The sequence below is a fragment of the Staurois parvus genome, unplaced genomic scaffold (genome assembly GCF_062004578.1).
Source record: "Staurois parvus isolate SC_StPar_1 unplaced genomic scaffold, SC_StPar_1.0 ptg002299l, whole genome shotgun sequence".
NCBI classification, from domain to species: domain Eukaryota; kingdom Metazoa; phylum Chordata; class Amphibia; order Anura; family Ranidae; genus Staurois; species Staurois parvus.
The window spans coordinates 25,644-52,946 of NW_028320095.1; the positions used below are offsets into that span (position 1 = coordinate 25,644).

General features: G+C 45.5%; 1 protein-coding gene across 1 annotated transcript in view; it reads right to left on the reverse strand.

Annotated features, from left to right (window-relative positions):
* LOC149431289 (alpha-2,8-sialyltransferase 8E-like) overlaps positions 1–27,303 on the reverse strand; it is an 85,742-nt gene that overhangs the window by 22,131 nt on the left and 36,308 nt on the right. Inside the window, exon 2 of the mRNA XM_089665700.1 lies at positions 16,791–16,898. Within this exon, the coding sequence (XP_089521826.1) occupies positions 16,791–16,898 (108 nt within the window). The remainder of the gene's footprint in view (positions 1–16,790; positions 16,899–27,303) is intronic.

The window sequence follows — 27,303 nt, forward strand, 5'->3', positions numbered from 1 at the left end:
TGGTCTATAAAGACTAAAATGCATGGCTCTTCCCCAACGAAGCTCATGTACTTTTTCAAGCAACAAGCTTCAGTCAACACAAGGGTTCCCTTTGTATCCGATGGTGCCCGTTCACACTCAGGCGTGAACGGGCACCATAGGATACAAAGGGAACCCTTGCTGAAGTGCCTCTAGAAAAGCACTTCAAATCTCCCAGATGTGAACTAGTGCTTAGACAGTAGAAATAAAATGTCTCTACAAAGTTGTCCTCCTCCAGAGGCAGGGTGGATAAAAATCAATGATTTTTTAAAAAAAAAAAAAAAAAAAAAATTGGATTTTTTTTATTTAAATCGGATTTTTTTTATTTAAATCGGATTTTTTTAAATAAAATGCTTTTTGAGGAAAATATATTACCATCCAAATGTTATTCCATCATGAAATAAAGATTCGTTTTTTAATTATGTAGAATAAGGCTGTATATGTTTAATTTTTTTGGTAAATAAATTCCATGAATCCATTCACAATGTCATGCTCTTCCAGAGGTTTTTGTAAGATTATTGGGCAGTTTCTCTGCCTACAAGATATTATCACAGATGCTCGGTTTACTTTTGCAGTTCTCAAAACTGAATTTGACTCAGCGGAGATCACATGCCTCTTCTTCACAGCAAAAATTTTATAACATGAACAGAGTTAAGAAAAAGACCTTCATCCTAACTTCTACAAACCTATGAATACAGAATCAACCCCTTCACTGCTAAGGTTCAAGAAGTTCAGTGAATAGAATAGAAACAATATTTTTCTGATTGTTTGGAGTGGAATAGATCTGCACAAGAAGAAAGTGAAACGAAGTGTGAGGAGGAGGGGCTGACAGTGTGAGGAGGGAGGGGCTGACAGTGTGAGGAGGGAGGGGCTGACAGTCTAAGTTTCTTAAAATATATATATTTTGTTTAGTCAAATTAGTTAACAAACATGGATGTTTAAGCAAATCACATATGCTGGGATGTTATTGTTTCAGTTGAATAAATCTATTTAACCGCTTGCCGCCCTGCCACTGTGTATATACGTGTGCAGGGCGGCAGTGGAGCGCAAAACCACGTTTAAAAACGGGTTCCGCGCTCCCGACACTTTCGCCGGCAGGGGGCGCGCGCGCGCGCTCCCGCCGACCCGCGGGTGATCCGATTCGATCCAGGAGGGATCAATCATTAGATTTCAGCCAGTGATTTCTGGCTGAAATCGGATGATCGGTCCCTGTCCTATCCTGTCCTGTGTTGATATTTACACAGGGCAGGATATGATGTCATTCTTCTCTGCCTGGACACATTCCGTTCCAGACAGAGAAGAAGAGACATTTAAACGTGAGTAAAACAGCACACTGACAGTTAGAACACAGTCTAGGACACATTTAACCCCCTGATTGCCCCCCCCCAGTTAACCCTTCACTGCCCTGTCACCAGTGTCACTGATCAGTGAAGCGATTTTTATTGATCACTGTATCAGTGTCGCTGGCGACTTCCAATAGTGCTAGCGCCCCTCCCAGATAGCGCCAGTTTGCCCCCCAGTACACCAATAAAGCCATTTAACCCCTTAATTCCCCCCCACCCCCCCAGTTAACCCCTTAACTGCCCTGTCACCAGTGTCACTGATCAGTGAAGCGATTTTTACTGATCACTGTATCAGTGTCGCTGGCGACTTCCGATAGTGTTAGTGCCCCTCCCATATAGCGCCAGATTGCCCACTAATACACCAGTAGTCCCGTCTAACCCCTTGATCGCCCCCCCCCCCCCTGAGTTGACCCCTTCACTGCCCTCTCACCAGTGTCACTGATCAGTGAACCAATTTTTACTGATCACTGTATCAGTGTCGCTGGCGACTTCCGTTAGTGTTAGCGCCCCTCCCAGATAGCGCCAGATTGCCCGTTAATACACCAGTAGTCCCGTCTAACCCCTTGATCGCCCCCCCCCCTCCCTGAGTTGACCCCTTCACTGCCCTGTCACCAGTGTCACTGATCAGTGAACCAATTTTTACTGATCACTGTATCAGTGTCGCAGGCGACTTCCGTTAGTGTTAGCGCCCCTCCCAGATAGCGCCAGATTGCCCGCTAATACACCAGTAGTCCCGTCTAACCCCTTGATCGCGCCCCCCCCCCCCTGAGTTGACCCCTTCACTGCCCTGTCACCAGTGTCACTGATCAGTGAACCAATTTTTACTGATCACTGTATCAGTGTCGCTGGCGACTTCCAATAGTGTTAGCGCCCCTCCCAGATAGCGCCAGTTTACCCGCCAGTACATCAGTAATCCCATTTAACCCCTTGATCGCCCCCCCCCCCCAGTTAACCCCTTCACTGCCCTGTCACCAGTGTCATTGATTACAGTGAACAGATTTTTACTGATCACTGTATTGGTACTGGTGACTTGGTACTGGTGACTTCCGATAGTTTTAGCGCCCCTCCCAGATAGCACCAGTTTGCCCGCTAGTACACAAATAATCACATTTGACCCCTTGATTGCCAGGAACACGCTTACTTGCACGCTAAACCTTCATTGCTAGTATAGTGTCTGATTGGATCAATATCTTTGATCAGATCAGCGCTATACCAGCATTCACATTACTTTAGTATCCCCAAAAACGCAGTGTTAGCGGGATCAGCCCCAACACCTGCCAGCACCTGCGTTTAGCCCCTACGCCCCCCCTTCTCCCCCGGCAAGTGCAGTGTCAGTAGATAACTGTCACTTGATACATATTACACACAAAACCGCAGTGTTCACAGAATCAGGCCTGATATCTGTTAGCACTTGTCGGTAAATTTTTTGTAGCGGTTCAAGCAGTCCCTGACAGCCAGGTGCTCTTTTTCCCGTGAGTCGCACTAGGTACCTGTAAATTTAGTGGCCAAAATGTCTAAGCAAAGGTACTCTAGTGAAGAGGCCTATAGGATTCTGAGCATGTCAAGTGAGAGCGAAGGGGAAAACTCACTGGCAGAACCAGGCTCAGAATACGAACCTATAGACAGCAGCGGCACCCTGACAGCTAGCTCAGACGACGAGGAAGTGGTCCCTGCTAAGGTCAGGCGTACCCGATCCCATTCACAGGTTGCTGAGGTGGTACAAATGCATGATGACTCTCATATGCAGCAGAGTGCCAGTACTAGTGCCGCAGTATCTTTTGGTGAACTGGCGAGCACCAGCGGCCTAGTACGTCCTGGTCGTAGGCATACCAGCACTGCAGTATCACTTGGTGACGTGGCGAGTCCCATAAGTGCAGTACAAGCTGGTGCGGTGGCGAGCACAAGTAGTGTCCCGCGGCCACCAAGAATTCGCAGACAGGCCCGTAGAGCCCCTAGTGTCCTTCCGGATGTGCTTGCAAATCCCGATTGGCAGCCCACAAATTCTGCAGCACCCGTACTTCCCCCATTCACTGCCCAACCCGGAATTCAGGTGGAAACAGCAAATTTAAATACTCCCCTTAATTTTTTTGAGCTGTTTTTCACAGAAGATCTTTATGCATTGATTGTGGATCAAAGCAATTTATATGCACGCCAATTTATCGCCGCCAACCCAAATTCAAACCTTGCCAGACCATTCGCATGGAAACCCATTACGGTTTCCGAATTTAAAGTTTTTTTGGGCCTAACCCTCAACATGGGCATTAATGATAAAAATCAATTGCGGTTGTATTGGTCCACCGACCCTCTTGTTCACATGTCCGTGTTCTCTGCTGCCATGGCCAGGCATAGATATGAGACGATAAGGCGTTTTATGCACTTCTACGACAACTCACTCAGTCGTCCTCAGGGTGACCCTGAATTTGACCGGCTCCACAAAATTCGGCCCCTCGTAAATCACTTTAACCAAAAATTTGCAGATGTGTATACTCCCCAGAAAAACATCTGCATCGATGAGTCCCTCATTCAATATTCTGGCCGCCTTGTAATCAAACAATATCTCCCCAGCAAGCGTGCCAGATATGGGATCAAGATGTATAAGACCTGTGAGAGGGCAACAGGCTATACATGTAAGTTTCGGATTTACGAGGGAAAAGATAGTTACTTGGAGCCCCCCGGATGCCCAGACTACATGGGAAGCAGTGGCAAGATAGTTTGGGACTTGGCGTCATCCTATTTCCATATGGGGTACCACTTATACGTGGACAATTTTTATTCAAGCGTGCCACTATTTAGACATTTGTTCAATTTGGGAATTTGCACATGTGGCACTGTGCGATCTAATCGCCGAGGCTTCCCCCAACGGCTTGTAAATACCCGTCTTAAAAAGGGGGAAAAAGCCTGCTTGAGAAATGAAGAATTGCTCGCAGTGAAGTGGAAGGACAAACGGGATGTTTACCTCCTGTCTTCCATTCACGCAGATACGACCGTCCAAATTACCACGGCAGCTGGTGTTGTTGAGAAGCCCCTCTGTGTCCACGATTATAACCTTAACATGGGAGGGGTGGACTTCAATGACCAGATGATGCAGCCGTATTTAGTTTCCCGAAAATCCAAACGCTGGTACATAAAAGTGTCAGTTTATTTATTTCAATTGGCTCTATATAATGCTTTTGTTCTCTATAAAGCAACTGGACATAGTGGATCATACCTAAATTTCCAGTTAGAGAACATCAGGGCCCTTTTGTATCCAGAAGGTGCTGCGCCCCAAATCCCTCTCCCAGATGCAGTTAGCCGTCTGCATGAGAGACATTTTCTCGATACCATTCCTGGTACCCCAACCCAAAGAAGACCCCAAAAAAGATGTCGTGTCTGCAGCAAACGTGGAATTAGGCGTGACAGCCGCTATTGTTGTCCCTCCTGTCCTGGCCAACCTGGCCTCTGCATCAAGCCCTGCTTCCGCCTCTACCATACACTAGTGAACTATTAGTATAGGGTACAGCACGGCACAGATCAGGGCACATTTACACAGGGTCTCAAAAGATGTTAGGTAGTCAGGAAACTGGCTATCGCATTTGGAGAGACCCTACCAGCTGTTTAAATGTTTGAAGTTTGGAAAAAAAAAGTTAAAAAAATAAAAAAAATAAATAAAAGTACAAATACCCCCCAAAAAAATAAAAAAATATAAAAACCAAAAATAGTTATAGTTTTTTTTGTTGTTGTCATTTTTGTGATTGTTCGACTTTCACTGGTTTATTGTTGTTTTATTGTTAACCATTTCTGTTTGCAGGAATGCTTTCAGCTGCAGCGTTGACCTGTTTATTCTGACAGCAACAGGAACTTGCTCTCAGAATAGACATAAGTCAGCGTGGGCAGCGCTGTTGGATGAGATTTTTCATCCGCAGTTATAAAAAACAGAATATATGCCAAAGCATGGGGGCCTGGGGTGGCCAGTGGGTGGATGGCCCCTATGCTTCGGCATATATATTTTATATTTGTTGGCACATTTCATATGTGCCCACCATTAGAAGTGGGTGGATTGAGGGAGGTTTCTAATGGTGGGCATACCACCACACACTTTTCCTTATAAAGTTGTTTTATTGAGTTTATGTTTTATTGTTAACCATTGTTGATTTCTTTGCAGGAACGTCAAACTGCAGCACTGACCTGTTTATTCTGACAGCAACAGGGTCTTGCTTTCAGAATAGACATAAGTAGGTGTGTGCAGTGCTGTTGGATGAGATTTTTCATCCGCAGTTAAAAAAAAGAGAATATATGCCAAAGCATGGGGGCCTGGGGTGGCCAGTGGGTGGATGGCCCCTATGCTTCGGCATATATATTTTATATTTGTTGGCACATTTCATGTGTGCCCACCATTAGAAGTGGGTGGATTGAGGGAGGTTTCTAATGGTGGGCATACCACCACACAGTTTTCCTTATAAAGTTGTTTTATTGAGTTTATGTTTTATTGTTAACCATTGTTGATTTCTTTGCAGGAACGTCAAACTGCAGCACTGACCTGTTTATTATGACAGCAACAGGGTCTTGCTTTCAGAATAGACATAAGTAGGTGTGTGCAGTGCTGTCGGATGAGATTTTTCATCCGCAGTTAAAAAAAAGAGAATGTATGCCAAAGCATGGGGGCCTGGGGTGGCCAGTGGGTGGATGGCCCCCATGCTTCGGCATATATATTTTATATTTGTTGGCACATTTCATATGTGCCCACCATTAGAAGTGGGTGGATTGAGGGAGGTTTCTAATGGTGGGCATACCACACACTTTTTCTGGCAGAGATTTCTTCTCTTTTTTTTCATTCAGCCCACAGGCTGCATAAAGAAAAAAAGAACATAGCATATACACCCAACAAGGACCAGTGACGTATTGGTACATCACTGGACTTTGAATGGTTATACCAGGGTGATGCCTGCAGCTGCAGGCATCATCCTGGTTTTATTTTTTTCAGCCGGCAATGGGCTTTCATGTAAAAGCATTCCTAGTGGTTAATTAGCTGCAGAATTGCCTTTACAAGCAGCGGGAAAAATTGCACCACCCACCATTTTATTTACTAGGGTGTCTGCTCTAAGAAAATATATAATGTTTGGGGGTTCACTTTAATTTCCTAGCAAAAATACAGATTTTTTTAATGTGAACAAAAAGTGTCAGAAAAGGCTTGGTCTTCAGGTGGTTAGAAGAGTGAGTGATGTGTGGCATAAACCTCTAATGCTGGGCATAAAATGCCCCCACCCCTCAAAATGACCCCTTTTTGGAAAGTAGACACCCCAAACTATTTGCTGAGAGGCATGTTGAATCAATAGAAGAATTAATTTTTTTACCACAAGTTTTTGGAAAATGAAGAAAGAAAATAAAAATATATTTTTTCTTTTCTTTTTTATATTTCAAAACCTTGTGAGAAAAAATTAGATCTGCAAAATACTTACCATGCCTCTTTTTAAATTCCTTGGAGTGTCTACTTTCCAAAAAGGGGTCATTTGGGGGGGTTTGGTGCTATCCTGGCATGTCAGGGCCTCCAAAACTGTGATAGGTAGTGGGGAAGTGAAATGAAGAAGTTACGCACTTTCAGGCTTTCAAAGTGCTCATTGGATTTCAGGCTCCTGTATGTGGCTAGGCTCCCAAAAAGTGTCACATGTGTGGTATCCTCATACTCGGTAGAAGTAGCAGAATGTATTTTGGGGTATAATTCCACATATACCCATGGCTTGTGCAAGAAATAAATCATTTAAATGACAATTTTGTGTAAAAAAAAAAACAAAAAAAAAGTTTTTGTCATTTTCCAGAAACTTGTGGAAAAAAAATAAATCTTCCATGGACACAATATGTCTCTCAGCAGATAGCTTAGGGTGTCTGCTTTCCAAAAAGGGGTCATTTGGGGGTGTTTGTTCTATCCTGGTATTTTAGCACCTCAAGAGATGTGATGGGCGGTCAGAAAGTAAAAGCTGTGTAAATTTCAAATTATCTATACCATAGTTTGTAGACGCTATAACGTTCACACAAAGCAATCAATATACACTTATTGGGATTTTTTTTACCAAAAACATGTAGCAGAATACATTTTGGCTTAAATTTATGACTAACTTTGAGTTTACGATATATTTTTTATAGCTGAAAGTAGAAAAAATTGTTTTTTTTTCAAGATTTTCGTGTTTTTTTGTTTATAGCGCCAAAAATAAAAAGCGCACAGGTGATCAAATACCACCAAAAGAAAGCTCTATTTGTGTGAAAAAAAGGACGTAAATTTCGATTGGGTACAGCATTGCATGACCGCGCAATTATCATTTGAATTAGTGCAGCGCTGTATAGCAAAAAAAGGCATAAATTACAGTATCTATACCATAGTTTGTAGACGCTATAATGTTCACACAAAGCAATCAATATACACTTATTGGGATTTTTTTTACCAAAAACATGTAGCAGAATACATTTTGGCTGAAATTTATGACTAACTTTGAGTTTACGATATATTTTTTATAGCTGAAAGTAGAAAAAATTGTTTTTTTTCAAAATGTTCGTGTTTTTTTTGTTTATAGCGCAGAAAATAAAAAGCGCACAGGTGATCAAATACCACCAAAAGAAAGCTCCATTTGTGTGAAGAAAAGGACGTAAATTTTGTTTGGGTACAGCATTGCATGACCGCGCAATTATCATTTGAATTAGTGCAGCGCCAAACAGCAAAAAAAGGCCTGGTCATTAAGGGGGGTAAATCCTCTGGGGCTCAAGTGGTTAAATTGTTATTATTAAGGTAATGATTATTTTTTTCCTTCCTAAGTACAACAGGAAAGTTGTCCAAATATGAATGATTAACCTATTAAACTGGGGATAAAAAAACTAATATGAAAAGTTGTTATTCTAAAAATCTTCATCTATTGCATATTAAAGTTATACCAGCAAGAATGAGTCTTTATGTAGAAAACTAGGATTTAGATCAAGCCTTACTGACTAGTGATTTAAATCAAATCCACCCTGTCCAGAGGTTCGGTTTACCCAGCTTGAGAAGTCAATGTGTAGTTGATCCAGAAAGAGCATCAAACGTTTCAAGAATCCAAATTAATTTTGATTCCACAAATGGCAATATGGTAATAGGAAGCAGACAATGCGTATCGGGGGCCAGTAAATCTCCTGGGATAACTCCAGGGCAGGGGCGGACTGATAACTCATGGGACCCCCGGGCAATAGGAGATCATGGGGCCCCTGTGTCCTTGCCCAAACTCAAAAAAGCCTATGAAAAAGGTACCAGGGGCATCTCATGGGGCCCCCTACTGACCCCGGGCCCTCGGGCAGTGCCCGAGTTTCCAAATGGTCAGTCCGCCCCTGCTCCAGGGCCAAAAAAAAAAAAACAGGCAACTGGAAGATGCACTTCAACGACACAATGGAGGACATTATTCAAGCAAATTGGCAACCTAGTTTGACCCAAATCAGAAAATCGTATGCAACAGTTTCCCTGAGGATTTGTAACAAGTGTGCCAGTAAACCGGCTATTGAAAGTACTAATAAACATAATTCTATCAACTATTTATACTTTCATTCTTGAGAGTAGGTGTGTAGGAGAGAGTAGGAGGGCCCCAGTGCAGTACTTTGCCCAGGGGCCCATGATGCTATTAAGACGGCCCTGCCCCTTGTCTCTGCTTCCTACCCGCCTTTGAGCACCACCCCCTTGGATCCACCCCCTTCCCACCTCCAGTACCGCCCCTTTTAGAGAATACAGACCATGTATCATTTTGTGGTGCTAAGTATTTGTATGGAATTTGTTAATGATAACAAGAAAAGCAATCATAGACCCCCTGCAACCAGCAACAATAGATCCCATCAGCAACAATAAACTGCCCCAGCAACAACAGACCCCAGGCAACAAAACAACCCCCACAACAATAGATCCTCGCCAGCAACAACAGACCCCAGGTAACAAAACACCCCCACAACAATAGACCCTCCCCAGCAACAACAGACCCCAGGCAACTAAAACAACCGCCCGCAACAATAGATCCTCCCCAGCAACAAAAGACCCATGCCATCAACAATAGTTCTCCCAGCAACAATAGACCCTTTGCAGCAAAATATCCTGTAACAAAAATAGACTGCCCCAGCAACCCTAGGCCCCTCAGCAACAAAATAAGGAACAATAGATCCACCCATGCAACAAAAGACACGTCAGCAACAATAGATCCCCTCAGCGACAATAAACTTCCCCAGCAACAACAGATCCCCCGCAACAAAATACAGCAACAACAGACCGCCCCAGCATCAATAGACCCTTGTAGTAAAATATCCTGTAGCAACAATAGACTGCCCCAGCAACTCGACCCCATCCGCAACAATCGATCCAGCCTCTGCAACAAAAGACATAGGTCAGCAACAAAAGACTCAGGCTAGCAACAATAGATCCCCCAGCAACAATAGGTCCCCTTAGCAACAATAAAATGCCGCAGCAACAACAACAACAAAATACTACCCAGCAACAATAGACCCTTCCTGGCAACAATAGACCACCCAACAACAATAGCCTCCTTGCAGCAAAATACCCTCTAGCAACAATAGACTGCCCCAGCAACTATAGACCCCTCAACTATAGACCCTTCAGCAACAAAATTATAAACAATAGATCCACCCCTGCAACAAATGGCCCACGCCTGCAACAATAGATACCCCAGCAACAATAGATCTCCTCAACAACAATAAACTGCCCCATCAAAAACAGACCCCCCCCGTAAAAAAATACCCCCAGTGACAACAGACCCTATGCAGCAAAATATCCTCTAGCAATAGACTGCCCCAGCAACTATAGACCCCTCAGCAACAAAATAGGAAACAATAGATTCACCCCTGCAACAAATGACCCACACCAACAAAAATAGATTCCCTAGCAACAATAGATCCTCCTAGCAACAATAAACTGCCCCAGCAACAAGAGACGCCACGCAACAAAATACTCCCAGCAACAACAGACCCTCCCCAGCAACAATAGACCCCCTGCAGCAAAATATCTTCTAGCAACAATAGACTGCCCCAGCAACTATAGATCCCTCAGCAACAAAATAGGAAACAATAGATCCATCCCTGCAACAAATGACCCACACCAGTAACATAAGATCCCCCAGCAACTATAGATCTTTCAGCGACAAAATAGGAAACAATAGATCCACCCCTGCAACAAATGACCCACACCAGTAACATAACATCCCCCAGCAACTATAGATCTTTCAGCAACAAAATAAGAAACAATAGATCCACTCCTGCTACAAATGACCCACGCCAGCAACAATAGGTCCCCTCGGCAACAATAAACTGCCCCAGCAACAACAGACACCCTCCCCGCAACAAAATACCCCCAGCAACAATAGACTCTTCCCAGCAAAAATAGACCCCCTGCAGCAAAATATCCTCTAGTAACAATAGACTTCCCCAGCAACTATAGATCCCTCAGAAACAAAATAAGAAACAATAGATCCACCCCTGCAACAAATGATCCACGCCAGTAACTTAAGATCCCCCAGCAACAACAGACCCTCGCAACAAAACACCCTCACAGAAACAACTGACCTCCACCAGCAACAATAGGTCCCCCAGCAACAACAGACCCTCGCAACAAAACACCCTCGCAGAAACAACTGACCTCCACCAGCAACAAGAGATCTCCCAGCAGCCTGCATCAATGAACCCACCACCAGCCAGCAATAATAGATCCCTCCCAGCAATAATTGACCCCCCAGCAACATAACCGCACCTCCAGCAACAATGAATCTCCACCTGCAAAAATAGACGTCCCCATCGTAATTAGCCCTCCCCCCCCCACAAGAGATCACCCCCCACCAAGAATAGACTCCTATCCATAGACCCTCCAGCACATGCCAGCACCCGCTGCCAGGAGTTCCCCCTGATCCTATCAACGCCATATTATTCCAGCCGCGGCAGCACACAGACTTTTCCAAAGACAGATTTCCTTCAGCCCGGGTTCACACTGACGCGGTGCAGCGTTTTCAGTGCGAATTCCACACCGCATCAGAGTCGCACCCCATTCATGCGAACCGCTGCGAGTGTGTATGTTAAGTTAACAACACCCCGAAATCGGTCCGCAAAACGCGGTGCAATGTGCAGAATCGAATCTCATAGGTGTGAATATCCATGCGATCCGATTCTAGCATGGACCTAAAAAAGGGTCCTGTGCATTTTTGGTGCGGTGGTACAAAATGTACGGCTCCGATCGCACCGCACACAAATCGCATGTGATATGCATAGGAATGCGGTGCGGTTCCTGTGTGAATCACATGCAATATACCGCACCGCATGTATGTGAACCCGGGCTTAAATTTGTCAGGGAAGAGGGGGATGGGCGATTTTAACATTTTAAGACAAAAATCCAGCAGAAAGAGTAAAGCCGGCCATACACGGGTCACATTCCAAAATACATTTATTTAAAAAATATTTCCTTCGGCTTTTCGTTCGAATTTCACACTATTAGTGGGGCCACAGCAACAGACGAATTTTCGTGCGGCCATCGAATTTGAGTGATTGGGCACGTTGGAAATTTTTTTGAAAAACGAATGAATTTCTAATTAATGATGGGAGAATTGTGCGAGAAATGTAATCGAAAAAGAAATTAGCGTGAGCTGTGACCTGGAAAGAAAAGAAAATTCTTGGCCGCGAAAATTCTTTTCTGTAGCAACATGTGAAATTGAAGGCTTGGCTGGTTGAATTTGGAAATCAATGGTGGCAGCACCGCATTACAAAACGCACAAAAATTCCTATTTTCTAAAGAAAATTTGCTCAGAATTCAACCCGTGTATGGTCTGTTTCAGGAGCGGACTGACCATTTGGAAACTCCGGCACTGCCCAAGGGCCCGGGGTCAGTAGGGGGCCCCATGAGATGCCCCTGGTACCTTTTTCATAGGCTTTTTTGAGTTTGGGCAAGGGCACAGGGGCCCCATGATCCCCTATTGCCTGGGGGCCCCATGAGTTGTCAATTTTCTGTTCAATTTCTGCCCAATTTCCTTTAGATTTACCTTCAACTATGTAGTGCAAGTGCCTGTCTGATTGGATACAATTGAAAGTGTTGTTTAGGTTTGACCTCCTATTATATGGTTTTTGGTAAATCTAAAGCAATGTTCTAAAGAAAATTGTATAATGTTTGACCAGCCTAATGCAGGCCATAGACAGGTCGAAAACCGGCCGTTTTTTAAAAAAAAAACAAAACGAAAAATCGGTCGTTCGATCGGCCGTTACCACCAACGGTAAAAAAAATCGGGCGATTTTCGTCCCGTCTACGGCCGGCATTTAATTACTTCTGTCCCTGCAGAGAGCTCCGCTATTATATTTGACATGAAAAAGTATTGCGGTTGCAACAATGTATCCATTTGTATCTATTTGTATCTATTTCGGATACAGTTGTTTTTATTTGGATACAAATAGATACATTGTTGCAACCGCAAGACTTTTTCATACCAAATATAATAGCGAACTGGAATTCTTCTTCTTTTTCTTCTTCTTCTTGCAGGTCACGGCTCATGCGCAGATTTTTTTTATCGGTAAAAAGATCAGCCGATTTGCCCATCATTGCCGCGAAAATCGGCCAATCGGCAAAATCAGCTGATTTTTTTCCAACTTTACCGATAAAAAAAATGTGCCAAAATCCCGAAAAACGGCCGACCAATTAACCCACTAACAGTGCAAAAATCGGCCAATTTTGTTTTCGGCTGAAAAATTGGCCAATTTTCGACCCGTCTATGGCCTGCATAAGACCCCTCCAGTATGGGTCAGACAGGTGGGCGGAGCTGGGAACACAGGTGTCGGTGATCTTATTGTCGTAGGAATAAGAAGTCAGCAACTGATTTAGCTTCTAATATTTAGGGCCGGTTCACACTATAGATGCATTCCAGATGCGTTTCTGCATGTGCGTTTTTTATGTGTTTTTTATGCATTCCAGTTCATTCTCCCCCCCTCTCTTTTTCTTTAATTTAAATAGGGACATGTGCATTCCGGTGCATTTTTGATGCGTTTTCGACGCATTCCAGTGCGTTTTTTTATGCATTCCAGTTCGTTTTTTCCCCTCCCTTTTTCTTCAATTTATATAGGGACATGTGCGTTGCGGTGCGTTTTTGATGCGTGTTTGACGCATTCCAGTGCGTTTTTTATGCATTCCAGTTCATATTTTCCTCTCCGTTTTTTTTCAATTTAAATACGGACATGTGCGTTTCGGTGCGTTTTTGATGCGTCTTTGACGCATTCCAGTGCGATTCTTATGCATTATAGTTAATTTTTCCGTCTTTTTCTTCAATTTATATAGGGACATGTGCGTTGCGTTTTCGATGCGTGTTTGCTGCAATCCAGTGCGTTTTTTTATGCATTCCAGTTCATTTTTCCCCCTCCCTTTTTCTTCAATTTATATAGGGACATGTGCATTGCAGTGTGTTTTTGATGCGTGTTTGACGCATTCCAGTGCATTTTTTATGCATTCCAGTTCATTTTTCCCATCTTTTCTTCAATTTATATAGGGACATGTGCGTTGCGGTGGTTTTTGATGCGTGTTTGACGCATTCCAGTGCGGTTTTTTATGCATTCCAGTTTATTTTTCCACCTCCCTTTTTCTTCAATTCAAATAGGGACATGTGCGTTCTGGTGCATTTTTTATGCATTTTACAGCTTTCCAGTACAGTTCTGTGCGGAAAAAATGCAGCCTGTTTTTTTTTTATTCTGCATCTGGAACACATTGGAACTACAAGCACTGATGTGAACTATGACACTGACAACCATATCACCTACTTTCTGTGCGTTTTGGAAGCAGAAAAAAAGCAACTGTATGGAGTATGGAGTGTGAACTGGTCCTTACACCCCGGTCACATCAAGCCCGACTTTGAAATCGTGTGACTTACAGTGAGTCAGGAGACATGCTGATTTTGGGTGCAATTTGCAAGACATCTGACACAGATGTCTATGCAAATCGCACCATAAGTAGTGCATGTACTACTTTAGAAATAGGTGCGGCTCCGACCAAGTCAGAACGGCACCGATATGACCGCTGTAATAGGGTGCGACTTGGCATGCGATTTGCAAGTTGCGCGGCATTCAAATCACATGCCAAGTCACACCCAGTGCGACCGGGGTCTTAGTGCCTGCTCATAGGAGGTGTGATTTGTGAATTGAAATCGCACCTGAAATTGTATCTAATGAATGTGAACGTCAGTGTCTTATGCCGGCCATAGACGGTTTGAAAATCATCCTGTTTTTAATCGGCCGATTTTTGCACTGTTAGCGGGTTAATTGGCCGGCCAGATTTCGGGTTTTTTGCACTTTTGAATTATCGGTCATGTTGGAAAATTTGTGGAAAACGACCAATTTTCACGTCAATGATGGCCAAATCGTAGGATTGTTTTTATGGAAAAAAATCGCACATGAGCTGTGACCTGGAAGGAACAGAAGTTTTGGCTGTTATATGGGGTGAGCTTTATGACTTGGTCGACCGATTATTGTAATCGTTAGTGGTTACCAGGGGCGGACTGACCATTTGGAAACTAGGGCACTGCCCGAGGGCCCGGGGTCAGTAGGGGGCCCCATGAGATGCCCCTGGTACCTTTTTCATAGGCCTTTTTGAGTTTGGGCAAGGACACAGGGGCCCCATGATCCCCTATTGCCCGGGGCCCCATGAGTTGTCAGTCCGCCCCTGGTGGTTACGTCAGTTTAACGAACGTCCGATTTTTCGTTTATCGTTCGAAAAAACGCACGGTTTTCGAGCCGTCTATGGCCTGCATAAGCATGTGTGATTTGCTGCAGTAAAGTAGTTCCTGCATGACTTTTTCTGAATTGCGATTTCACATACATAGAATATAATGGAAATCGCACTGCAAATCGCCTAAAAATCATTGAAAAAGTCGCAATAAAGTCTTCAGAAATCGCACACAAATCACGTGTTAAATTCGCAGTGGCGTGACCGGTGACTCAGAGCCTGATCATGCCGCCACCAGTGTGTTAGCACACACGTGTCGAGGACTGTTATGCGGCATGTCAGGGTGCACACGTGTCGAGGACTGTTATGCGGCGTGTCGGGGTGCGCACACGCGTTGAGGACTGTTATGTGGCGTGTCGGGGTGCTCACACGAGTCGAGGGCTGTTATGTGGCGTGTTGGGGTGCGCACGCGCCTCAAGGACTGTTATGCGGCGTGTCGGGGTACGCACACGTGTCAAGGACTGTTATGCGGAGTGCCGGTGTGCGCACACGTGTCGAAGACTGTTATGCGGCGTGTCGGGGTGCGCACACGTGTCTAGGACTGTTATGGGACGTGTCGGGGTGTGCACATGTATCGTGGACTGTTATGCGGCGTGTCGGGGTGCGCACACATGTCTAGGACTGTTATGCGGTGTGTCGGGGTGCGCACACGTGTCGAGGACTGTTATACGGCGTGTCGGGGTGCGCACACGTGTCTAGGACTGTTATACGGCATGTCGGGGTGCGCACACGTGTCGAGGACTGTTATGCGGCGTGTCGGGGTGTGCACATGTTTCGTGGACTGTTATGCGGCGTGTCGGGGTGCGCACACATGTCTAGGTCTGTTATGCGGTGTGTCGGGGTGCGCACACGTGTCGAGGACTGTTATACGGCGTGTCGGGGTGCGCACACGTGTCTAGGACTGTTATGCGGCGTGTTGGGGTGCGCACACGTGTTGAGGACTGCTATGCGGCGTGTCGGGGTGCGCACACATGTCTAGGACTGTTATGCGGTGTGTCGGGGTGCGCACACATGTCTAGGACTGTTATGCGGTGTGTCGGGGTGCGCACACGTGTCGAGGACTGTTATGCGGCGTGTTGGGGTGCGCACACGTGTCGAGGACTGTTATACGGCATCGGGGTGCGCACACGTGTCTAGGACTGTTATGCGGCGTGTTAGGGTGCGCACACGTGTCGGGCACTGTTAAGTGGCGTGTCGGGGTGCATTGAATTGTCAAAATGAATGAGCTGCCAGTGCAGCAGACGTGATGTATTAAACATTCCCAGAAGTGAACCGCGCTGCAGTGTGCCCCTTGCATTGCACTTGCGACACGCATCCATCTGTGTTGGGGTACCAGCAGGGGCGCACTGACCATTTGGAAACTCGGGCACTGCCCGAGGGCCCGGGGTCAGTAGGGGGCCCCATGAGATGCCCCTGGTACCTTTTTCATAGGCTTTTTTGAGTCTGGGCAAGGACACAAGGGCTCCATGATCCCCTATTGCCCCATGAGGTGTCAGTCCGCCCCTGGGTACCAGAATGAATGGCACTGCATGGCACCTAACATGTAACATGCATGGCTCATTACTGTAGCGTGTGAATGGGCCCATGGAGGGAGGAACGACCCTTCTAGCCGGTGCTGGAAGAGCAGCAGACATTGTGTGGCGGATTGCATTGTATGGTCTGTTGTGCGCTGCGATCCATTGTCATTCTGCGGGAGTCTGTACCTGCCGCTTGCGTCACTCCCCGTCTTCGCTGCTCCGTCATCCGTGAAATTAAAGATCCTAGTCCAATTTCCCAACTCCTCTCCGCTCTGCCAGCTAAACTGCAGGCCTCTAGTAAGAAAAGCAGGCAATTTACAATGCGCTCCTCCGGGCTCATATTGCAGCATTTTTTACATTGGAAATGTACAGCAGAATATCACACAATCATTGTAAGCATGGATAGATGACCCGTCCCCACCGATCCCCCAGATCTGAGGCAGGGCAGCAAAATAACCGGATTCACAAAGTGTTACCCAACCCCCAACAGTACAATCAGTCTGTAGATGCAGCAAAGCATGCTTGTTATACTCACTGGGGAACCTAAGGGGTTAATCCTCTGTATTGTGTCTTCTCTGATCCTCCCCTTCTTCTACTGTCCCCAATCCATCTGCTGATAGAACAGAGCCTTGGGGGCAAGCTGTGCATGCTCAGTTTGTTGTGTATTGCTAGAGAGGGGTTTTTTGTTTTTTTTTTCTTGGGAGAGTGCATGTGATCAGCACAGGACCGATCAGCACTGTCCAGACAGAAGTCAGTTCTGCATCCTCCTAGAGCAGAATGAAAACTCCTCCTACAAGCTTTAACCAGTGCTCTGCTGGACACTGATAGAAGTCACAAGACTGCTATATACTGAGTGAGTATAGTGAATGCAGGGTCCGGGGAGACCGGATATAGTGAATGCAGGGTCCGGGGAGACCGGATATAGTGAGTGCAGGGTCCGGGGAGACCGGATATAGTGAATGCAGGGTCCGGGGAGACCGGATATAGTGAATGCAGGGTCCGGGGAGACCAGATATAGTGAAGCAGGGTTCGGGGAGACCAGATATAGTGAAGCAGGGTTCGGGGACACCAGATATAGTAAATGCAGGGTCTGGAGGGAACCGGATATAGTGAATGAAGGGTCCGGGGAGACCAGATATAGTGAGTGCAGGGCCCAGGGAGACCGGATATAGTGTGTCAGGAATGGATTCAGCACTGGTGGTGGGACTCTCCTGCCGTGTGGGCTGCAGTACCAGAGCTGACCAGCGGGTGCTCTCAGCACTGGTGGTGGGACTCTCCTGCCGTGTGGGCTGCAGTACCAGAGCTGACCAGCGGGTGCTCTCAGCACTGGTGGTGGGACTCTCCTGCCGTGTGGGCTGCAGTACCAGAGCTGACCAGCGGGTGCTCTTAGCAGCCAGAAGCTCACAATCAGCCAAACCTGGGGCTGATTACAGAAAGGTGTATATAAGGCATGACCAGGTCTGTGCTCGGGGCCTTGGTGTATGTTTTCCCATGAGCCCCTGTGTCCTGTTCCTAGTTCCTGTGAGAAGATACCTTGTTGTCGACCCTGCCTGATCCTGATTCCTGTTGACCGTCTCCTGTTCTGACTACTGGCTCATCCCTGACCATCCTTCTGCCTGATCCTCTGTACTGCGCTGTCCGTGAGTTACTGAACCCGGCTTGTGACCTTGACCATTCTCTGCCTGCTCCTTTGATACCTTGCTGCCCGCACGTTGCTGACTTGGCCCGTCTGACCACGCTCATTACTCTGCCATCCATCCATCCTGCAGGGATCCAGCTGTACCTGCACATACCTCTGGCGGATCCCTCTATCACTAGCAGGTGTACTCAGGGGCCGCGACCTGGTTCCTGTCTGCTCCAAGTCCATCCCCACCATCAGGGGCCCTGGTGAATAGCAGACTGGGACTTAGACTCCGCGCCCTGGGGAATCCTGCCCTGAGGACCGCTAGAGGTACCACCAGGCAGTCGTTACAGAACCCTACGGCCGGCCCGACCATTCCACCTCTCCAGCCCTGACTACGCCTGTGTTCCTGCACCTCCTAAGATTAGTGGAAGGTTAGTTTGCTCACTGTGCGTTTATATATATATCTGGGTGGCTAATAATAACCTGTATTATACTATACCTGAAACCTGCGTTTCCCTGTGTCAGTCCACACCTTTCTGGTCACTCCTTGATTCCTGACATAGTGAATGAAGGGTCCGGGGAGACCGGATATAGTGAATGCAGGGCCCAGGGAGACCGGATTTAGTGAATGCAGGGTCCGGGGAGGGCAGATATAGTGAATGCAGGGTCCGGGGAGAGCAGATATAGTGAATGCAGGGTCCGGGGAGACCGGATATAATGAATTAAGGATCCGGGGAGACCAGATATAGGAAGTGAAGGGTCTGGGGGGACCAGATATAGTGAATGCAGGGTCCGGGGAGACCGGATATAGTGGATGCAGGGTCCGGGGAGACCGGATATAGTGAATGCAGGGTCCGGGGAGAGCAGATATAGTGAATGCAGGGTCCGGGGAGAGCAGATATAGTGAATGCAGGGTCCGGGGAGACCGGATATAGGGAATGCAGGGTCCGGGGAGACCGGATATAGGGAATGCAGGGTCCGGGGAGACCGGATATAGGGAATGCAGGGTCCGGGGAGACCAGATATAGTGAATGCAGGGTCCGGGGAGACCAGATATAGTGAATGCAGGGTCCGGGGAGACTGGATATAGTGAATGCAGGGTCCGGGGAGACCAGATATAGTGAGTGCAGGGTCCTGGGAGACCAGATATAGTGAATGCAGGGTCCTGGGTTTAGGAACACTGTAATTAGTATTCATAACCTGTTTTCTTATAGGGCACCTAAAGGATATCTAAACCCAAAAACAAAACTTCCAGTCCTTAGACATGGTGACTGCATTCGTTTTCCTTTAGATTAGGTTCATACCTATGCAGTTTGCGTTTGATCCATTTTTGCATTGCGTTTTTTTTTGCACATGCGTTTTTGGCGTGTTTTTGATGCTTTTTTCCCTCGTTGCTAGGCAGATTAAAAATGCAAAATGCATCAAAAACATAAACACAGTTATTGGTCGGTGTCAGGCTTTCTCTCTGCCCGGGTGGGCGTCCGATTTTTGCGTTGCCTAGGGCAGCACAGAACCTAAATACACCACTGACTTAATGTGTTTTGCCACGTCCCAGATGCATTCCATGCAGAAAAAATGTAACATGTTCTACTTTTGTTGTCTGCACTGGAACGCACTGCACTGGTGTTGTAGTAGCACCTTTGTGAATACCAGGTAAAACTCCGGACATGAACTTGTGGAAAGCAAGCTTTATTAACCAGCTGGGACTTAGCAAGGACTAATGTCTGCAAGCTAAGTGCCTTCAAAAGCCTCTTACATGGTGTATATACCAACAATTATATCACAATGCATATATTTCCTCTTTCACTTTCTGTACATTCAAAAGACTTTCTAAACTGTGCAGTATACAGCATGGCCTTGAGTACCAGCTACAGATAAGAATACCAGCTACAGACTGGCACACATTACTTCACAGGAAATAAGGGAGGGGGGAGGTGAGCTGATAACCTTGCTTTTGCGAACAGAGGCTGTTAAAAATGTTAAAGTTTAAAGGGAAACTCTGCAATATCTGGGTGCTGCCACATTGTGAACTAGGGCCATTGGAATCCATGATAAGCACTATAAAAGAGACTGGGAAGAAGCGCCTTAGTACTAAATATTGTAAAGCTGCTATGCACAAATGAGGTACCAATAACCCCTAAAAGACCGTAATAAACATATAAATAAAGTGCAGCGCTAAACGTTTGTAGCGCTTTTCTGGTAATATATTAGCGAGTACTGGGTCGGCTTTTAGAATCTTCCAATTCTTATAAATGATATGGTTAATTTCTTTATATTGTCTCGAAAATGTTGTAACAAACGGATATACGTGGCTTTTCTTAGGCCTCTGTTTATCAATAAGGAGGTCATTCCTATTTAATAATATTTTCTGTATCCATGTGGGCCATACGATGTTACACCACTTTTATTTGTAATATTTAACCGACTTGGAGTTGGCTGTTACATATTATTATTGTTTACCAAATTCGATACTATTATTGCTTTTGATTTTATTATGTATTTTTTGATCCGCACATGTGCAGTAATTCTAGCTATATTTTCCATATGTAACATAGATTATCCCCAAAACTCCTCTTTTAGTTGCTTATCATTAAGCTATTATTCATACTAATCCAGTATTTCTGCTGGGGTATGGTCATTACCATAGTGTAAATATAGAATACTTTTATCCATTCTCTATTCTTTGCCCTGTGTTATTTTAGCACATTACAGTATTGAATATACAGACGGTTCGCCTGTACTGTTTATTCACCCGGGGAGACCAAGGGAAAATGGCGCGCGTCTATTCGCGCATGCGCAGTTCGTTCTGCACGTCCCTAGTCAGGCTACACCTTATTGCGCATGTGCGCACTTCCGCTTAAATACGAGTGACGAACGGCATGGCGTGTTTGGCAACCCCCCTCTGAAGACGTGCTGGAGCACGACACGCGTAAGGAGGAGCCATAACACGCCGTGAAGTCACACCGTCAGAGCAACGCGGAGCTCTGGCGGCCATCTTAGCATTCCAGACGGTATGCACTAATAACTGTCTGCAACGTTTTATGCCTAACCTCAATAAAACCTTATTTTTCTACCAAATACTACACTATGGGAGTATCTTTGTTACCCCCTGGGGGAGCACTCTAATTTACAGACCTACTCCTGGATACACCGGAGGGACCCGGACCAGATCTCCTACCATCCAACATCAGGGGGACTCCTAAGTGGAGAGGATCATCAACCTCATATACAGCTGAGGGAGGACCACCCAGTACCGGATGACATCTGGATCATTTATACACAAAGGCGCATAATTTATGCGGGTCTGGTGAGTGCGCATTGCTTTATCACTTACGTGCACGGATACCAAGATCAAGTCACCTGATCACCTGAGCACCCATTCTCTTCCATCTATTGGCAGGAGGACTTTTTTATATTGATCATACATTGATTGAATATATGTCATGATAAGCACTGCCCATGCATTTTTGATGAAGGGGAAAAAAATGCAGTGGACTGCATCTGGCGTGAGCCGACCCTTAACGCGAAAGAAACGTGTTTCTTCTGTACAGGGGCAGACTGACAACTCATGGGGCCCCCGGGCAACAGGGGATCATGGGGCCCCTGTTTCCTTGCCCACACTCAAAGCACACCCAAAAAAGCCTATAAAAAGGTACCAGGGGCCTTTCATGGGGCCCCCTACTGACCCAGGGCCCTCGGGCAGTACCCGAGAGCTTGATTGGTCAGTCCGCCCCTGCAAAAAACTACACCTACCGGCCTGCTCACAGCGATCCCTGGACTGTAGACTGAGTTGTGCATGCGCAGCTCGGCTTACAGCAGCCACCCAGCGTAGGAGTGATGTCATCCAGCGCTGGCCAATGAAGATGGCTGAAAACTGACACACAGGGGAAGATGCGGCGAGGGACCATTGGAAAGGTGAGTATTAACCCTTTAGTTCCAGTTTCAGAACCTGTAAGCTGCAATATATTACATTGTTGTTTGTACATTGTGTAGATATACTATACTGCTCCCATTAACAGGCATTTTTTGTTGCATGTGCAAGCTTTGCATTGTATGGACCCATTCCTTTTATATTAGCCATCTACGTATATCCAGGGGCCAATAGAAACAAACAACCTCTTTTTTTCCAACACGCAACGCATGTGACTTCATACGTGTGTGTTGTGGGGTTTCAACGCTCCATCTGCACTGTTTCTGCATTGACATGCATTGGAAGCCTAAAAGAAATGGAAGAGATGTCCCCCATAATTTATGCACATTGCTCATTAGCCGTTTTCCTGCCGCCCTATAGCAGAAATACTGCAACAGGGAGGCAGGACTGCGCAAAATCACATATATATATATATATGTGAGTTTGCATTTCTGCGTAGGGGGTGGGCGCGCTGCCCTACCTGCGTCGCCATTGGCGGCCTCAGCTGTCGATCACCAGGTCCCGACCGGTGATTCCTTGCCGGCACCCGGCAAGTATCACTGACAGGGGAGAGGTCTGTATGTAAACAATACAGATCTCTCCCCTGTCAGCTCCTGCACACTGCTTTGTATGGCTCTGCATAGCACTGCCATAGAAAGTAGCATGCTTACACAATAAAAGACACAAACAGCACACTGTTAACCCTTTGTTCGCCCCAGATGTTAACCCCTTCCTACTCAGTGCCATTAGTAAAGTGTCAGTGCTTTTTATTAGCACTGATCACTGTATTGGTGTCACTGGGGATGTCAGTGGCAGTTGGTCAGTTCCCCCCCCAGTGTCAGAATGCCAGCCGCAGTCCCGCTATAAGTCGCTGATCGCCACCATACCTAGTATAAAAAAAAATTTGAAGTATATATACCGCCATTTGTAAACGCTATAACTTTCACGTAAACCAATTGGTGTATTATTTATTTATTTCAGGTACTTATTTAGCGCCGTCAATTTACGCAGCACTTTACATATATATTATACATTCACATCAGTCCCTAACCCTCAAGGGGCGTACAATCTAGGGTCCCTAACTCACATTCATATACTAGGGCCAATTTAGACAGGACCCAATTAACCTACCAGCATGTCTTTGGAGCGTGGGAGGAAACCAGAGTACCCAGAGGAAACCCACACAGGCAGAACATGCAAACTCCAGGCAGGTGGGCTGTGGCTGGGATTCAAACCAACAACCCTAGTACTGCCAGACAGAAGTGCTAACCATTTAGCCACTGTACATCCCCATCAGTCCCTAACCCTCAAGGGGTGTACAATCTAAGGTCCCTAACTCGCATTCATACATACACATACTAGGGCCAATTTAGACAGGACCCAATTAACCTACCAGCATGTCTTTGGAGTGGGAGAAAACCGGAGTACCCGGAGGAAACCCACACAAGCAGAACATGCAAACTCCAGGCAGGTGGTGCTGTGGCTGGGACTCGAACCAACAACCCTAGTACTGCCAGACGGAAGTGCTAACCATTTAGCCACTGTGCATTCACATCAGCCCCTAACCCTCAAGGGGCGTACAATCTAAGGTTTACACGTATTGGGATTTTGTTTAGCAAAGACATGGAGCAGAATACATTTTGCCCTAAATTTATGACGATTTTTTAAATTTTTACTGGACATGTTGAATATCAAAAAGTCAAAAAATATTGTTTTTTTCTCAAAATTTTGCTTATAGCACAAAAAATAAAAAATGCACAGGCAATCAAATACCACCGAAAGAAAGCTCTCTTCGTAGGGAAAAAAGGATGTAAATTTCATTTGGGTGCAGCGTTGCATGACTGCGCAATTGTCAGTTAAAGTAACACAGCGCTGTATCATGAAAAATGGCCTGGTCAGGAAGAGGGAAGTTCCTCTGGAGGGCAAGGGCTTAATGCACAAAAAATGCCAAGTAATGCTCAGGGTGTACAGGGGTGACTCCATCAACTACTGTAGTTTGTGGAAAAAATTCCCATTTTCTTTATTGGCATTGGGAAAGGCAGACAGTTGGGAAGCTTGGTCTGTTAGGATCATATGTATAAGGACGGCTCTGGGCAGCTAACAACCGTTCATCAGTTTATGATTGGATTCAACAGAACAAGAAATGATAACTGTAAGAAACACATACATACAAAGCCTTGACAAAGTATTCATACCCCTTGAAATGTCCCCCATGTTGTCGTGTTACAACCAAAACGTAAATGTATTTTATCGGATTTGATTTGAAAGAAAATGAGAAATGGTTTTCAAACTTTTTTACAAATATCTGACAAGTGTGGCGGCATTTGTATTCAGCCCCCCGGAGTCAATACTTTGTAGGACCACCTTTCTCTGCAATACCAGCTGCAAGTCTTTTTGGGGATGTCTCTACCAGCTTTGCACATCTAGAGAGGGACATTTCTGCCCATTCTTCTTTGCAGAATCGCTCAAGCTCCGTCAGATTGAATGGAGAGCATCTGGGAAGACCAATTTTCAAGTCTTGCCACAGATTCTCCATTGGATTTAGGTCTGGACTGTGACTGGGCCATTCTAACACATGAATATACTTTGATATAAACCATTCCATTGTATCTCTGGCTGGATGTTTTGGGTCGTTGTCTTGCTGGAAGGGGAACCTTCGCCGGTCTCAAGTCTTTTGCAGACTCTAACAGGTTTTCTTCTAAGATTGCCCTGTATTTGGCTCCATCCATCTTCCCATCAACTCTGACGAGCTTCCCTGTCCTTGCTGAAGAAAAACATACCCACAACATGATGCTGCCACCACCATGTTTCACGGTGGGGATGGTGTGTTCAGGGTGATGCGCAGTGTTAGTTTTCTGCCAGACAAAGTTTTGCTTTTAGGCCAAAAAGTTAAATTTTGGTCTCATCTGACCAGAGCCCCTTCTTCCACGTTTGCTATACCCCCCACATGGCTTCTCACAAACTACAAATGGGACTTCTAATGGCTTTCTTTCAACAATGGCTTTCTTCTTGCCACCCTTCTATTGAGTCCAGATTTGTGGACTAATAGTTGTCCTGTGGACAGATTCTCCCACCTGAGCTGTGGATCTCTGCAGCTCCTCCAGAGTTCCCATGGTCCTCTTGGCTGCTTCTCTGATGAATGCTCTCCTTGCCCGGCCTGTCAGTTTAGGTGGACGGACATGTCTTCGTAGGTTTGCAGTTGTGCCATACTCTTTCCATTTTCGGATGATGGATTGAACAGTGCTCCATGAGATGTTCAAAGCTTGGGATGTTTTTTTTATAACCTAACCCTGCTTTACACTTCTCCACAACTTTATCCCTCACCTGTCTGGTGTGTTTCTTGGCATTCATGATGCTGTTTGTTCACTAATGTTCTCTAACAAACCTCTGAGGACCTCACAGAACAGCTATATTTATACTGTGATTAAATTACGCACAGGTGGACTCTATTTGCTGATTAGTTGACGTCTGAAGGCATTTGGTTCCACTAGATTTTAGTTAGAGGTATCAGAGTAAAGGGGGCTGAATACAAATGCATGCCACACTTTTCAGATATTTATTTGTAAAAAATATTAATTATCATTTTCCTTCCACTTCACAATTATGTGGCACTTTGTGTTGGTCTATCACATAAAATCCCAATAAAATACATTTACATTTTTGGTTGTAACATGACAAAATGAGGAAAATTTCAAGGGGTATGAATACTTTTTCATGGCACTGTATAATACATGGCCAGCCTAATTCTTTCAATTCCCATAACCATGCTACACATTATTCTCACAGGGTGCTGCCACTTTTAAGTAGCTTCCTGCCCCATTTTCTCTGCCTCTAACATTCACAGTGGACTAATGAGCATCACCCAAATTGTGAAGTCCTGCCCATGCTCATATCTCCTAAAAGCCTGCCTAAACATCTGCCCTCCCCCCAGCCTGAAATATGAGGTGGTGTCAAAAAGTTTTGAGACAGTTTTGTAACATTCCAACACAAGGCTGCACACACAGTCACAGGGAGCATCTACCTTCATAAGTCAGTGTGCCAAAAGACATTGTCCTGTGTACTTTGGGAGCTGTGCAACTGGTGCTATTCTGACCATGTGTGTTACCACATCTGCTAATTCATCAAGAACAGCAAGTTAGAACAAAGACTAAATGTGAAAGTTTGCATGAAACTGGGCAAATCTAGCACCGAGACATTTGACATGATTCAGCAAGTTTTCGGCGATGCTGCAATGAGTCGTTCAAGGGGTTTTGAGTGCTACGCGCACTTCAAGAGTGGAACGTCACTGGAAGATGATGAGAAATCAGGAAGACCTTCAACGAGTTCAACCCCTGAAAATGCCCTCTTTCTGATGATAAAGATCCAGCTAAAAGGTTATCACTTTGAGAACATTGTGGAGATCCAGCGATATGCCAAATTTTCACACAGACATTCCTGTTTTCTCTTTGTTCTAACTTCCTGTTCATGATGAAATAGTAGACGTGGTAATGCACGTGGTCAGAATAGCACCAGTTGCACAGCTCCCAATGTACACAGGACAATGTCTTTTGGCACACTGACTTATGAATGTTGGTGCTCCCTGTGACTATGCGTGCAGCCCTGTGCTGCCATCTGTTGGCATGTTACAAAACTAGTTTTTAAACTTTTGATACCACCTCGTATGTTAAGATGACACCACTGTGCAATGCCTCCTTCTCCCAGCCAAACTGATTTTCATTACTTAGAAATCTGCACCTTTGATTAACCACTTGAGTACCAGTCTGTATATACCTCTCTTCATTGACCTGTCAGTCAAAACCTGTGAGGGAAAGGGGCTAAGCTGTGCTGTGTGTGCCTATAGGCGCACACAGCCCGGCTTGGGGAAACCCACACGTGTGCCCCCATAGCATATGGCTTGCTAGGGGGTAGAACACAGAAGAGGAGGAGGGGCAGCAGTGGACTCTAGAAGAAGAGGTAAGGGACTGTGAGCAGGTCAGTGTAAGCCTCTGTTTTATTTTAATGAAAACAAAATTGACTTTAAAACCACTATAAGATAAGAGATAAAAGATAGAAAGGGATAAAAGGAGAGAGAGAGAGAGAGAGAGAGATGGGAGAGAGAGAGAGATGGGAGAGAGAGAGAGATGGGAGAGAGAGAGAGATGGGAGAGAGAGAGAGATGGGAGAGAG